This window comes from Molothrus aeneus, chromosome 17 (genome assembly GCF_037042795.1).
Source record: "Molothrus aeneus isolate 106 chromosome 17, BPBGC_Maene_1.0, whole genome shotgun sequence".
Classification (NCBI taxonomy): Eukaryota; Metazoa; Chordata; class Aves; order Passeriformes; family Icteridae; genus Molothrus; species Molothrus aeneus.
This window is the reverse complement of record NC_089662.1, coordinates 257,282-272,271: the sequence shown is the minus strand read 5'-3', so window position 1 is coordinate 272,271 and position 14,990 is coordinate 257,282. Positions and strand designations below refer to the sequence as shown.

Sequence of the window (14,990 nt, the reverse complement as noted above, 5' to 3'; positions counted from 1 at the left end):
CAAGCTCCCTTTATGGTACCTGTAAACACTAAGCACTTCAGACAAAATGGATAGTTTACATGGTGAGACAGAGGAAGGTCCAGGCAGAGGCTGGGGCAGGAGATGCAGGTTCAAATCCTTGTGGCCTGGACAGAGTCCTCAGCTGGTGTCCCCTGCTTTGCAAAGAATAGTCAGACTGATGAGTGACTCCATACGTCCCAAAAGCTTTCCTGCATGGCTACCTGTAAGCACTCAACTCTGGTCAGGTCCCTATGTGGTCCACCTCACTCAGAACACCCATGCTCCTTCCTGTTCCCTCGTCATGGGATGATGAATGCCTGAGCTGGTTTCCCCAGCCCACTGCACTCACAACCAGCTCTTGCCACTGTTCACCATGGCTGACAAATGGTATAGGACAACAGGACCTCTAAAAGCAGCAACCTCAGCAACTAATTCAACTTTTCCCATCTCATTTTTTTGGGTGTCCTGCAGACAGTCCATGGGTGTGGCAGAGCCAGAGCCCTGCTCCACACAGCCCCAGCTTGGCACTGTCTCCATGGGCCAGTTCTGCTCAATCTGCCAGTGCTGTGCTGCACCCACATCAAACCAGCACTGGGGCAGCATAAGGACAGGGAGCCTCCCATCTCTGCCTCCTGCCAGTGCTGCAGGGCTCCCGAAGCAGACCTGCCCGTTCCTCTGGTCTCTATCTTCCCACGGGGCTGATTTAGTGCAAAGTTCCATGTAAGGATTGGACTAAAAACCTACATGAGAATTATACTAAAAACTGGCCTCTCATTACCCAGGAGCTTTGAGGAAGTGGCAGAACTTCTGTGCATCTCTGGTGGACAAGGGCAGGGAGACCCTTCACATTTTCAATGGAAGGAAAGACAGTGGGGAACTTCTTTACTAGAGGGGTAGCCTTGTGGTTGCCCTGTCCTGTAAAACATCAGGCAGCTGCCAAAGCTAAGCCCTTTCTCCACCTCAAGCTGAACCTACAGACAGGTTGTTCTGGTTTGAAAGCAAAACCAGTGAGAGACTCCAAGTCAGAAATACAATTTATTAGGAAAAGGGAAAAAACAAACAAAACATGCAATAATACAAAAGAAAAACCACTGAGTCAGAATACAACCTGACACCCTGTTGGTCAGAGTGTTGGTAGCAGTCCAATTGGAATGATGGCTGCAGTCTTCCTGGAGTGGCAGATGTGGTTCTGTTGGAGCAGTGATCCTGTAGAAGAGTGTAGTTTTCCTCGGAAGATCCAGTGGAAAAGGCAGCTGTTCCTCTGAGAATCCAGTGGAAAGGCTGATCTGGTGTCCCAAAAACTCAGATTATATCCAGTTAAGAATCCTTGGCTCCTCCATCTGGGCGGGGCATCTCACAATGGGATGCTGTAATTTTTATCAGTCATGCAGTGACATTCAATAGCCCACTAACAGCTGATGTCTCCCCAGAGGGAGGATTGGTTTGTGGAAGAGAACTGCCCAATTAACAAAAGATAACTGTCAGACCTCTAACAGATGGCAAATAGAATACACATTGCCTTGCAATCTAGGACACAGGTCCAAAATCCACCTGTGACCCACATCTGCCCAGCCTTTTCAGGAGCTGAGGTGGCACATGGGCAACAGACATGAGGGCATGGTGTCTATCAGCTGCCATGAGCAGAATTGCTTTTACCATTTCTGTTTGCAGGCATAGCAAAAAGTTCTTGTAAGGGTCTGTGAAAAGGAGACTCAAACCAGCCAGAAATCCAACAGCACAAGCAAGAGCACCCAGCAATGTAGGAGTGCTGGCCCCATTGGAACACATCAGTCTCTCACAACCAGCAGCAGGTAATGGACAAGCCACTGGTGCCTCTTCTCGAGGAGCTGTGTCCCAGGCCTCTAGCACCGGGTCCAACTGCACTGCTCATAGAAGGCAAGAACAAACCACAAGCTTGTTCCAAGGCCAGCTACTGCTCTGGCCATCGCTTCTTTAACTGATCCAGGTATCAGGTCATGGTGACTGCAGGAGTGAGCCTGAGTCTTGGAGCCTGAGCTGAAGCACTCAGTTTGTGGCCTTTTCTGATTTGGCAAAAATCAGCTCATTTCACAGAAAAGCTTTTGGGAACACTCAGAAATTGGGCTGCAGACATCCCCCTAGGAAAGGGCTGTGTGAGGTTACAATGTTCATGGTCTTCCTTCTGCGCTCCATTGCCCTACAGCCCACCTACAACACTTCTGCCAGCCAGACTGGTGGGAAAACTCAGTGGTATGGCCAGCATATGTGACCTAAACTGCTGGTGTGACAGAGCAGCCCTCACTGGCTTTGTCTGAAGTGCAGCAGCTTTTCCTAGTCTGACAAGACAGTGACCACCCCCCAGAGCACCAGCAACACAATCCAGAGCCTGGGCTCATTCCTGTGTGGCTGAAGTAGCACAGCTGGCAACTGCTCTGCAGCTCGACACTGTGCAACCAGCACGAGTCTCGAGCACCAACAGATTGCTCCCAGTGGTTTCTTGGACTACCAGCAAAGAAAGATGAGAGAATGCTCCAGTCTGAACATAAAAATGTCCCCATCAGGTCAGCCTAACAGCCCAATTAATTACATCTCCATCAGCAGAGACCCCGCGGGAGGCCATGCAGAGGATGCCAGTGTGGCCACCTCCTGTAGTCCACCTGCAGCACTCCCAGCTGCTGAAGAAGGGACACAAGCAGAATATCCCTCTTACTCTCCAACTGCCCATAAACTTCTCCCATACCTTTATGACCCTGAAAGGCTCCAGAAGATATGTGTAAAGCAGTATTGTCTTGTACCTGTTTCAAACCATTCTCTTCCAAGATTCATTAAGTGTCCTTTGGTAGTTGCCTGAGAATTAAGAACAACAGAACCAGCCCAAAGCATGGTTGCCAAGTGCTTACTTCATGCTGATTCTCAAATCTTACTCAAGAGCACTGACATTCAGGCTGAAATGTGCAGCCCCACGCAGATGTAATCATGCTACAGAAATTCACAAAAAAGACACTTCATAAAAGATACAGCCATGAAGATTGTATTTATTACTATTAGAACAGAGGAAAAGCTACTTTACTGATTGGTATTTACAAATCTGTTGGCAAAGACAATAATATCCAGTGTCTCTTATGAGCATGTTTTACAACCCTTGCCAGAATCATTCACTTTTATTAGCAGCAAATGCCTATGGTTTGATTGACTGCCACTGGCAGAGTGCAAGAAGTAACATGGATCACCACTGCAGTGGCTGCAGGCAAAGCCTGACACAGGCACCTGCAGCCCGAAGAGGAGGACAGGTCCCACGTGGGTGCTCCAGCCCTTGGCAGGCAACAGGACAGCCTGAGCTTGTTCAGCAATTCAAATCTCAGGACAGCATGTCAGAGCTGGTAACCTCTGCCTGTCTCTACACTTCTGGGGGAGTAGCTTCACATGTGAAGAACAAGCTGTTCAGCACTACAGAAGGACAGAACAAGCTGAGAGGCATCAAAGCATGGAGATGGGTGTGTACGTGAAACAAATGCTGGCACATTTCGTGGGCATGCTTGACAGAGCTTATCTTGACATGGGAGTAAGATTTCCTGGACCACAGGATCATCTGGTATGAGGAACCTTTATTCAGCTGGGCACAAACTGAATTCCTGCTCTGGAGTTCATTTAAACTCATCTGAACATAGGCTCTGGGAACCCTCTTAGAAAGACTCTGCACATGGCACCTCACGCCCACACTGGTACTGATTCAGGCATCAGCTCTAAACCTCACTGTCGGCAGGGCTCAGCTCCCCACTGCAGTCTGGAGAGGATGATCCCAGGTCCTCACTGGAAAGGGAGGGGGATACAGAAATACAAATGCAACCTTGCATGATACTAGCAGACTTTGTACTGCAACAGTAATCCCAAAACACACTTTTTTGCAGCAGACCTGCCTCCAGCAAGGAAAACACCTCAAAGGAAGAGCATGGATACCACAGTTGACTACAGGCAGTACCAGCATTTCTCAAGCACACAGCACTGCTGCTGCTCTGCCTGGAAGGGTGTACCTGAGCACAGGAGCACTTCTGACTGTTGTGGGCTTTCTTTAGACCTGGGCTGAGCCTGAAGGGTGTATCAAATTGGTATTTAGTTCCTGGCAGAGTAGTTCTGGGAAGGATGTGGTATTAGGAAGGGGGGTGCGAGGAGCTGGAGCTGTGAAGGCTGCTCTGAGCATAGGCTCAGGAGCTCCTCAGCAAAGCTGGTGTCAGCTCATGTTGTCTGTAGCAAACAGGAGCTGCAGGGCCACTGGGGTCACTGCTCCAGAAGATATGGCCCTCATTAAGAGGATGCCAAAGTAGTTGTTTACCTGTTTGTTGTTAGGTGTGTGGCCTTCCTGTTGTACCCACCCACACCTGTTTGGTGTGGGTGGGTACTCAGCACAGGACTGGTCTTATATGCTGCTGCACAGCTCTACAGTTCTTGAACCTCTGCACTTTCACAGTCCTCTATCAACAGCACTGTGGGATGTCAGAACAACTCTGACACCTCCAGCCAACAGTCTGCAGAGGTGAACAAGGCTGGCCCCATAGTAGTAGGATTATTCCTGATGAGGCAGCATCTTCCCTCGGATCAGATCTTGCCACAGCACAGGAGTAATGTTTTCCTACCTCAAGCCAACTCTGCCTCCAGAAGGGAAATGAAGAGTCTCACTGCCCCATGTAGCAGTTCCTCACACATGTCACAGCCCTTTCACTGAGCACCCAATCTTGTGGCTCTCAGGAAGAGGATTGTACACTGAAAGGCCAGGAACTGCTAAACCTGACCTGGCATGCCCAAGGATCTCCTGGTGCTGACAGAACCAAGCCTTCCAGAAATGTCCAGTCCTTGTGATCATACATTGGGAGATGCTGAAGGGCTAACCCAGGGCATGACAACAGTAAGGACAATGGAAGAAAAAACCTAAGTGGAGAGGAGAAGATTTAATCTAGCAACTCCTCAGAGCAACGTTTTGCAGCGTGGGGCCAGTGGCTCAAACCAGCCCTTTGATGAAGCTCGTGTCCAAGTGTACTATCAGCATGCGGAGAAAGGACATTTCTTTGCGTGTGTTCTCAAAGATAATGCGAGGGTCGTCGGACTGGCAGCGCAGGCAGTTGGGGGCCATCACCATGGCCAGGTTATTCACATCCATCTTTGTTCTGCCCACATTTGATGGCTGAGCAAAGATCTGCAGATAGCAAGAACACATTCAGATGGAGCAGTGGGAAAGGGCAAGGAAGTCCAAACACATAGCCCAAGAAAAGGTGCAAGGAGAGCAGACATAAAGCCTGCCTTAAGGACAGTGCCCCAAGTGTCACACCTCCACAGGGAAGAACACTGTGCTCTGACATAACCAACAGAGCAGCAGCCTTGGCAGACAGGAAACCAACCCCAGGCTCTACAAGATCAGGATCAGAGTTTATTGCTCCCATAAGGAACAAGGCCAGCAAACACCCCTCCATCAATCCCACCTTAAGTACAGATAAGAGATCTTAAAATTGTGCTGATGGTCCCACCACAGCTGTCCCACTAACTGTGCCTCACATGCTCCTGGCCCCAGTGCAGGGCTGTGGGGGCTGCCTACCTGCAGGAAGTGTATGAGGTAACACAGCACCAGTCTGTTGAGCTCCGGCAAAAGCTGCACCACAGCCACGGCAGCATCGGGGTTCTCATAGTTGCTGATACACTCTTGGTAGAACTGCTGGGGGATCACAGGCTCCTCCAGCTCCCGATACCACAGCTTGAGGAGAGAGGCTGGGCAGAAAGCAGGTGCATGAGAACAGCTCTGGTCACTTCCCCACCCCCTTCAGGGGCAAACTTGGCAGTGAGAGAGATGGCAGAGAAGGGATTTCTGTGCTTGTGCTGCTTCACCTTAATTCAGTCTTGGCTCTGAAATGCTCAGGGACTCAAGCAGACCAGTTAGTGGCAAATACTGGCTGCTACCTACCTGCTCCTCTAGGAAGCAGCTCTGGGGCTGCCTAAAGAAGAGGACAAGGAGACCTGAAAGACTTCCACCACTCTGCCCAGCTTGCACAGCCTTACTACATCAGAGACAGAGATTTCTCCCCACACCCAGTGTTTCCTCTATGGGCAGTGTTTGGAAAGGCAATGAAAAGACACAGAACAAAATCCCGGTCAGTGCAGACAGCTTGTGTACACATTCCCAAGCAGCAGCACACACACTGAGCTGCTCTTGCACCTGCCCCTCCACACTGCACCGTGGCTGAGGCTGCAGCAACACACCTGCAACAGTCCTATACCTGGTATGTTGGGGTCACTGAGACTGTTTGGGATTCTCCACTGATCCACCTGCAATTTCAATGCATTGACTTCATCTATGTCACCTGGTATCCTGCAGAGACACAGAAAAGGTCCTTTTGAGTGAGCCAGGCAATGTGCTTGGTGAGGCAGCAAAGCATGTCTCCGAAGCTGCTTCTGGGGCCTCAGGGAGAAGGGAGCAGGGAGAAGGCCTCAGGCACCAGTGGCAGCTACAGCAGCAGTTCCTCAGAGAGAAGGGAGTGCTGATTTTTATACACCATCTTGAAGTGGGGGCTCCAACTAGCTCAGATATCAACTATCGATGTTCTCAGGAGTGAATATTTTCTGTAACCAGGCTTCTTTGCAGCGTGTTCAGACCAAAGATGAGCAGCATCTCTGGCTAAATATAGTTATATATATACACACATCTATCTATCTGTTATCTATCTATCAAAAAATTTACCCATACAAGGTAAAGTTGAGCCTTTTAACAACTATCTTAAGTTTAGGGACTGAAAAACTAATTCAAATCTTAAATGCAAAACAAAACCACACACAAAGAAAACAACAAAGAAAACCCAAACCCAAAGTCCCCCATGCTCACCACACAGATTCTGTGTCTTGACTCCTTGTGTCTTGTGCAGCACTGAGGCCGATGTGCTGCATTAGATGAAGGGCTCTGCCAGGATGCTGGAGCTCCTCCCTCCCCTACACCAGCTAACCACCATTGCCAAATCTGATGAAAGCTCATCGCCCTGCCTGGGGATGAGTTGTCCACATAAGTCACACCTACACCAGTCCCCCCTGTGCTAACACATGCAAACTAGCTAATGACACTACAAGAGGTGATTCTTGAACCTGAGGAAAGTCAGGTTTTGTCCAGTCCACAGTGAAGTGCTATTCTTAGGGAAGAGGAAGCATGTGGAGGTCAATCTTGACTCAATGCTGACATGTGGTTTGCTCAAAAGTAGCACAGTACCGCAAAAGCTCACCTGAAAATCCCCTCAGTCTGTTCCCCTCCCAGGGCCAGGACCTGCTGTGATAGCTGTGTCTGCACCCAGGGGAGTTTGTTCCCTGGATACATGTCCTGCTGCCGCAGCATGATTTCCTCCAGGGAGCTGCCGAAGAGTGATGGCGTGAGAATGGCATTCCTGGCATGCATTATCTCTTCCACTGTTGGTTTACGGAGGCCCTGAGGACAGAGAAAAGCTTTGTGCAGCCATGACACAGCCAGCCCACAGAGAAAGAGTGACCCAGGGATGGGGATGGTGAGTGGCCAGGACAGAGAAGACTGACCCTCCAAGGTGGGCACCTTGTCAGCCTCCTGGCAGCATGGTTCTTGTTCTGCTGCCTAAAATCAGGGGTGGGTCTATTCATCAGGCCCAGGAGGAGCAGAGGAGACCACTTTGGAGAATTTGGGCTGGTTTTGCAGAGATTCTGTTGCTGTGTTTTGCACAGAAAGGGGACTGCTCCGGCTGCAGCTCCACCTGCTGCAGGAGGCAGTATGGAGTGGAGCCCAGCCCAGCCCCAGCTGTGTAAGGTCAGCAGAGGGCACCTATACCCCAACCCAGCATCAGGCGAGTGCTTAAGCCACTGACAGGTGTAAAACAGTCCTTTGGAGATAGGAATTCCAGCTATTTCCAACTCCAGGGAAAGCTTTGCTCTCAGAGGTACTAAAACCTGAAAAGTAGGCATTGGTACCTGTTGCTTCTGACAAATACCAACACTTAAAAGGGGTTTTGAATGTCCTCTGGCAGCAGTTTGGAAAAGCACAGAGCTGTCGCAGGGGGAACAGGCTGCCCAGCAAAGTGGCCTTCAGCAGTGATCCTGCAGCCAAGTGGGGAACACGACAGGGAGAAGCTCCCACTGAGCCCTCTGAGGGTTAGTGGCCAGGGCTGCAGTTGTGTGCAATGTGTGTTTGGAGGCTTACTGTCCTGCCGCTGGCAGGATGCCAGGAGCCTTCACCCCTCTCAAGGTATTTCAGCTAATTTGCTCACTACACAAAGTTCAGATGGCAGGGAGTCCCCAAAGGAATTTCCAAAAAAAAAACCCCTGATGACCAGATCTGGCTCAGTGACCTAGAACTGACAGGCCATCTACCACTTTTCATGGCCACAGGCAGAACAGTGCAGAGGGAAGAAAGGAAGATTACAGATAACACAGAGCACAGACTCCCCTCTGCGCCACCCATCTCTGCTGTATGACTGTTTGAACTGGGAATGAACAACTCTGCAGTAAAACAGCTGCAAGACCCAAGCTCTAAGTGCAAAGGGAGACTCTTCCCTCACCTGAAGAAACAAAATTATGAGTATCCCGTGCACAGACAGCTCCTTTTACCCTGGAAACAGTTAAGTGTTGGGGTTGTCTTTGTCCCTGAGGCCAGGAAGCAGGCAGCCATGCAGATGCCTGCACAGCAGGCACTGCTGTCTGCCAGAAGGATGGCAGGAACTGGACAGCAGCCCTCTCCCACACATTCATGGGGAAATGTACTCTGAGCAAGCCTCCCCTGCTCACTCTATCTCCACTTCCCATCACTGAATCAGTGGTGACCACCAGAGTCCCCCTGGCAGCCCCCAAGCCCTGCAGCCAGGGCAACTGCTCACCTTTTTGCCTCCAGTGACGGCTACTTTATGGAGTTTCCGGTAGCAGTACTTGGCGTAGGTGCTAATGGGTAGACCTGGTGGGAAAGAGGAAATGAGCGGTCATCCCACAGCACCATATACCCCCACACTGAAGCCCTTCAGAGAGCTTCAGCATAGCAGCTCATTCTGGCACAAGTAGTCCCCTCAAGGCACAGCCCACTGCAGCAGGGCAGGACTGCCAAAACTTGCATTGAGCACCCTGAAGTCTCCCAGTCCCACGGCAAACAGTGTCAGTGCATGCCGGGGCTTGGGCTTAGAAAGATTAATCTCCTGAGTGAAGGCGCATAGCTCTGCACCTCCCATCCCTGCTCCTGCAGATCTCCGCCTCTCGCACCCGGAGTGCACCTGCCCTACCCTGACTCCATGCGTGGCACCCATTCAGCATTCACAGCCTGGGCACACACACATGCCTGGGCCATGGCCTGCTGGGCACAGCAAAGGTTGTTTATTATTTGAGAACTTCGGTTCCTTTGCTAGTGAGAGAGGAGCAGCAGAGAAAGGTGTGTGGGGACAGAGTGGCAGCACCAACAGTGACCTCAGGACACAAGAAGAGGAGTGGGGAGCTGATGGGATCTTATCTTCCCAGAGATCTGCAGAAGGCTTCCTCACATTCCTGCCTGCAACATTCTCCAACACAAGCCTGTACCAGGCAGCTCAGGCATGCTCTGTGAGACAAGGAAAATGGGACACACCAAAGCCTGGGAACTGTACCTCAAAAGCTGCTGCCCTCCACAAGAGCACCTGCTCTGTTTGTGCTTGGTTCAGTGTACTCTGAAGGCAAGTGCAAGCCACCATTCACAGAGATAATCCTCCCATGACACCAAGAGAAATGTTTGCAATGACAGAGCACTGATTGCTGAGAGAGTTTTTCCAAAACCATTGGCCTTTTGTTCTTGTTCAAGTAAAACCCAAAACTGTTAGCTGAAAGCAGTGAATAGATCTGCCCTATTTGATTCCCTGCCAGGCCCAAAGCTTGCAGCACAGTTCAAATACTTGTGGTGGTGAAAGTCTACATTCTAGTCAGATGCTGTGCATTTCACATCAGCCTTTCACACACCCTATGGCTTAGTTATGCTGGCTGGGAGCTTGGACATCTTCAAATCCTCTTAATGCAGAGGGAGGACAAACTCTTCCCAAGCAGAGGTGGGAGATGTGTTATCCTCTCAGCCAGCAGAGAAACCACAGTCCTTGGCTCCTCTCGATGAAACAAGCACCTCCTGCCTCCATCAATCTGCCTCACAGCTGGAGCCACACCAGAGCAGGTACAACAGCATTCCCATCTCCCACAGGCAATGGGAAGGAAAGCCAGTTTTGGGAATTTCTCTCTAGGGAATATCTAATGCAAAATATTCACTGTAAGCAAAAATCCTGCTAGGCATGACTTACACTGGGAATATCTAAGGATTAAAAGGAAACAAACCAAATGAGATGCCCTGTGATGCTTCATTATCCCAGGTTACAGCTTCTGCTGTCCAGTGTGAGACACACCCTGAAGAGAGGTGTCACCTTCTTAGAGGGGAAGGGGAAGAAGCTGGACTGCGTCTCTGCATCCCAGCAATTTTGCAGGAGACAGCACATTCACAACTAATAATAAGAATTATTTTTTCACACTGTATTTAGACCATGAAACATAATCACCCTAAAAGCTTAACAATGTTTGCAAAAGAAACTGGTGTCCTGCAGATTCTGCATGGCTGATGCATGGGCAGCAATCAGACACATCTGCTTGAAGCCTATTTTGTATTTTCCTAGGAAGCTCCCCAGTCTCAGAAAAAGCCTAAAACCTACATCCAGCACTTTCTGAAGCGAGGCCTCCTGCTCCCATGACAACCATGTACAGCCTCTGACCCAACGGGGCCTGTTGGGGTCACATGTGAAGCTGACCAAATTTAAGTAACTGAAAAATAAACTTGCTACGTGCACAAGAGGATGGAGGAGTTACTGTCCGTAGACCTGAATGGCCAAAAAAGAGGTAAAAGCCCTGAGGAACAGGGTGAGCAGCACTCATCCCAGAGGGCACAAACCAATGGCTTCCATGCCCCACTCCAGAGTAGAAGCCATCTGCTCCAACATAAGTGTTCCTGGCTCCAAGGCATGTGCAGAGTGGGATGGGCAACAATGGAGAGAGACACGGAGAGGCCAGGAGGCCCATGCTGAGCTGCAGGAAGGAACATGAGGGAGAGGAGTAGAATTTAGCTTTAGCCTCAGCTTTTCCAAACCAGCAACCTGTCCCAACCATCTGCTGCTTTCAAAACGCTCAGCTAGAGACTGACTACTGGCACTGAGCTCATCACGCACGCTGACATTTCCAGACATGTGGGCCAGGTACTCCCTCCAGCCTCTTGCTGCAGGGCTGGGCAGCTTCATCTGCACTACCTGGAAAGGGCTAATCCTGAAGGCAACTCTGTGAGCACATAATGAATCTGAGAAATCCGAGATGATCTGTTATTCCCTATGGAACAGATGACTACTAACAGCCCACATAGTGAAAAATAGTTTTCAAAGGAAAATATTTCTCCATATTCCAGCCTAGAAACATATGTGGACAGCATCTTAAAGAACATCTCCTTTTAGAAAAAGTTAAAATCCAGACTAGACACATGCAGGAACATACCTTCTGGAACTGACTTAAATGCTTTCCTGCAAAAAACAAAAAGTCCTAAAAATTCACCAAACAGTGTGGATTTAGGACCTGGCCATAGAATATGTATTTTAGCACTACAGAAAGCTGTTGTCTAGATATTCCTCTGATTTACCACAGACTTTTGGATCTCAGCCTGGCACAGCCAGAGCAGGTTCTCAGACCAGGATCCCATCTCACTGCACTCTACAGCATAAGGGTAGGTGCTCCTGAGCAGGTAAACTGGGCTTGGCACCAGCAGTGCTGCTCTCCTGGCTTAGATCTGCCCAGGATCCATTTTACAGTGTTTCCTTCCACACCCCAACAATGCTTCTCAATCACCATTCCCTATATGGGAAATGCCATGTTCATCAGCCAGACAAGCCAGCAGCCCGCACCTGTCACCAAGATAAGACACAGATACAGGATGTCTTAAAGATTAGTATCCCCCTTCAAAAAACTCCTAGCTAATAGCAGGTGGGCAATACCCTCAGGCAGTGTTGTACCTGGACCATTAACCATCAAGAGACAGACCTCCCATCTTTGCATTTGTCCCATTTCTTTCTAAGCCTCTTTATGCTCTGAACTGTGGAGGCTGGTGGGCCAACAGGGAAAGAACCCACAATAACTCCCCTGGACAGAAAACCCCTCAAGCCATAACCACCCTTGTTAGGGTAAGGAAAAAAGCTTTTCCCAGCATGCCTTGCTGTGATGCACAGACTCAATGCATCCCATTGGCCCTTCCCACTCCCTCTACCCCTGTGCCCTCATCCCATTGGCCCTGGTGTTCTGCCCTGCCCCTCACGATCCCTACATAAAACCCTGCTTTCCCTGCCAGAGTGGCTGCTCATCCCTGGATCCCTTTGAGGAAGAAGCTCAATAAAGGCCCTCCTTGGAACCCCACACAAAGACCCTGTCTTTCCTTCTGTGTTGCCTGGATCACGGCAGAACTGAAATCACCCGGCATGAGCGCCGATGTGCCTGTGCCCCCGAGGTGTCTTCTTCAAGATGCTTCTTTGGGAAGGTCATGGCAATCTGAACAATGTACTAGCCCTTTGGGATTTCATTCTGTGCTTCAGGACAGACCATTACTGAGCCTGCTGCCCAACACCAAAACCAGGCAGCTTTCAGCTCTGCTATGGCACACAGTGAGAAATTTTACTCTTGCTTTCCCCAGGTAATCTTAAGTTTCTTTGATCCCATAGACCATCTCCCCTCTTCCCACCTCCACATCCAGCTCACACGTCACCTTCCCTGCCTCACTCATCAGCCTTGGAGGGGCCCCTGGGTAGGACATACAGAGTGGGCACAGCACGACTACAGCCAAGTGCTGCTTTGCTCTCTGTCCCTTCCCTGCAAGCTCCTGATCCCTCTTTTGGTTTCTGACCACTTCCTAGCAATGTGTATGTGTTTATAGGAATTCATATACAAGCTGGAAAATGTCTTTCCCTCCTCAAAAAGGCTCAACTGGGACCTCCCCCTGCACTTGCAGTTAGGGACCTCTCCCCCATGTAAAAACATTGCTTTTGGTGACACAACATTCTCTGCTGCTTGATCACTCCGTTTGTCACTCTCACCAGATCCCTCTGCACCCTTCATTTTTATGGCTGTTAACAATTTTCTGTCAACACTGAGCTGTCAGCTCATGATTTGCCTCCTTGTACAAATCCAAAGACCAGCTCACATTTCTGTGGGATCAGCAGACAATCCTCCTTCTGAAAACACAGCATTTATTCCTACCCATTACTCTTCTGCCTGCCAACAGGTTATTCATGCATGAAAAGACCTTGAACCACATTTGTATTTCATTTATTCACAGAGAATTAAGCTAGAAGATGAATACTGCAGAGGTTAAGTGTGGGAAACTTCAGAATTCTTTCTTTGGGTATATGTCAGGTGGTAAATGTTACTCATCAATGAGCTTCTGGACTGAAAACAGTATGTGCACATGTGTGGGGAATCACTGCTTCAACTCAACTTTTCACTGAAAGACTTACATAGATGCCTACTTATCTTCTACTCAGTTCTGACTGAAGTCAGTGCCTTTGATTTCCTTTTGGATTTCTCTGCTAAACTGATGTTACAGCATCCATAAGCATCTTAGTATTTCAGAGCCACTAAGAAACTTCTCGCAACAGCCTTGCAGCTTCAGATGCATCCTACCCAGCCCTCACACATCTGGAAAGCAGGGCTGGTCAGCCAGAAGTAGGTGCTCCAGGGAAAAACCTGACCTTTCCAGCCAGCAGCAGAGAGAACATGGCATGTTCCTGCAAGATTTCCCCTTACTTCAGGTGCAATTCTAAAGTCAGTCTCTAGGAAGAGTCCTCATAGTTTCAGTCACTGCAAAAAAGCTGTTTTGAGCGAGCTGCCAGCCCTGCTGCCTCCTCTGTTAAACCCCTGCAGAACAACTCATAGCCTGGTCCCTGCCAGAGCAGCCTCTAGGGCCAGAAAGACAGACAAGAGTAAACAGCCTCAAGCTGTGCCAGGGCACATTTAGATTGGATATAAGAGAAAATTTCTTCATTGCAAAGGTATTTAGGCACTGGAACACAGGCTGCTCAGGGCAGGGATGGAACCTCCATCCCTGGAAGTATTAAGAAATTATATGGATGCGGCACCTCGGGACATGATTTGGTGGTGGCCTTGAGAGTGCTGTGGGAACAGTTGGACTCAATTACTTTAGAGGATTTTTCCAACCTTAATGATTCCATGATTCTATGAAAGGTAACTGTGTGTGACCTGTCACCAGAGCCCCAGCTGAGGCCACACAGGCTCACAGGCACAGCTGACTTTCAAGTGCTTCCTTCTGGAAACTCTATAAAGTTATCCTAGCATGCCTTTTTCATAACATTTTAATATCTATCTATCTATCTATCTATCTATCTATCTATCTATCTATCTATCTATCTATCTATCTATCTATCTATCTAAAAATACGTATCAGAGGCAACATAGAAAATCCTGAGTTGGAAGGGGCCTACAAAGAGTCTAACTGTTGGTTTTTGTTTGTATTTTGTTTTAAATTTAACGTTTGTTTTTAGGTAAAAACTACATCTGTTTTCCTAAGCACATCTCCAGCACACAGAATTTAGACACATAATTGCACAGAACAGCCCGCTCAGCCCACAGGCATCACGTCCTGCTGAACAGAACAATCTCCATGGAGTTGTCTCAAAAAGATGTCTTAGTCCCTCGGAGCACATGCAAAATGAATTTTCAAAGGCTCAGAATGGCCTGAACTCTCCTGGGCCTGAACAGGAAAGAAAAAACACATATTCCTACCAGAAATATAATCCTTCCATGCAATTGCAGGTCTCTGCTCCAAATCCCACCAGAGACAGAGAAACAATGAACACTGTTAGTGCAGGAGCTTCAACCCAGGGCTGTCCTCACCCTTACCCCTTGACTTGCAGCTGCCTCATGAAACAGGGTGACACAACAGTGACACAGGGAAGCCATCATAGGCAGCAGCTGTCTGCTGGGAGTGCTCA

At 49.1% G+C, this 14,990-nt stretch overlaps 1 protein-coding gene across 2 annotated transcripts in view; it reads right to left on the bottom strand.

Moving 5' to 3' along the window:
• Nucleotides 1-1,021: 1,021 nt before the first annotated feature.
• Nucleotides 1,022-14,990, bottom strand: part of LOC136563929 (rho GTPase-activating protein 39-like) — a 57,403-nt gene continuing 43,434 nt past the window's right edge. For both annotated transcript variants that reach the window (XM_066561615.1, XM_066561614.1), the window contains exons 6-10: nucleotides 8,841-8,914; nucleotides 7,230-7,429; nucleotides 6,240-6,331; nucleotides 5,564-5,733; nucleotides 1,022-5,167 (exon numbers count right to left, since the gene is read on the bottom strand). In XM_066561615.1, the coding sequence (XP_066417712.1) occupies nucleotides 4,973-5,167; nucleotides 5,564-5,733; nucleotides 6,240-6,331; nucleotides 7,230-7,429; nucleotides 8,841-8,914 (731 nt within the window). In that variant the 3' untranslated portion in view covers nucleotides 1,022-4,972. The remainder of the gene's footprint in view (nucleotides 5,168-5,563; nucleotides 5,734-6,239; nucleotides 6,332-7,229; nucleotides 7,430-8,840; nucleotides 8,915-14,990) is intronic.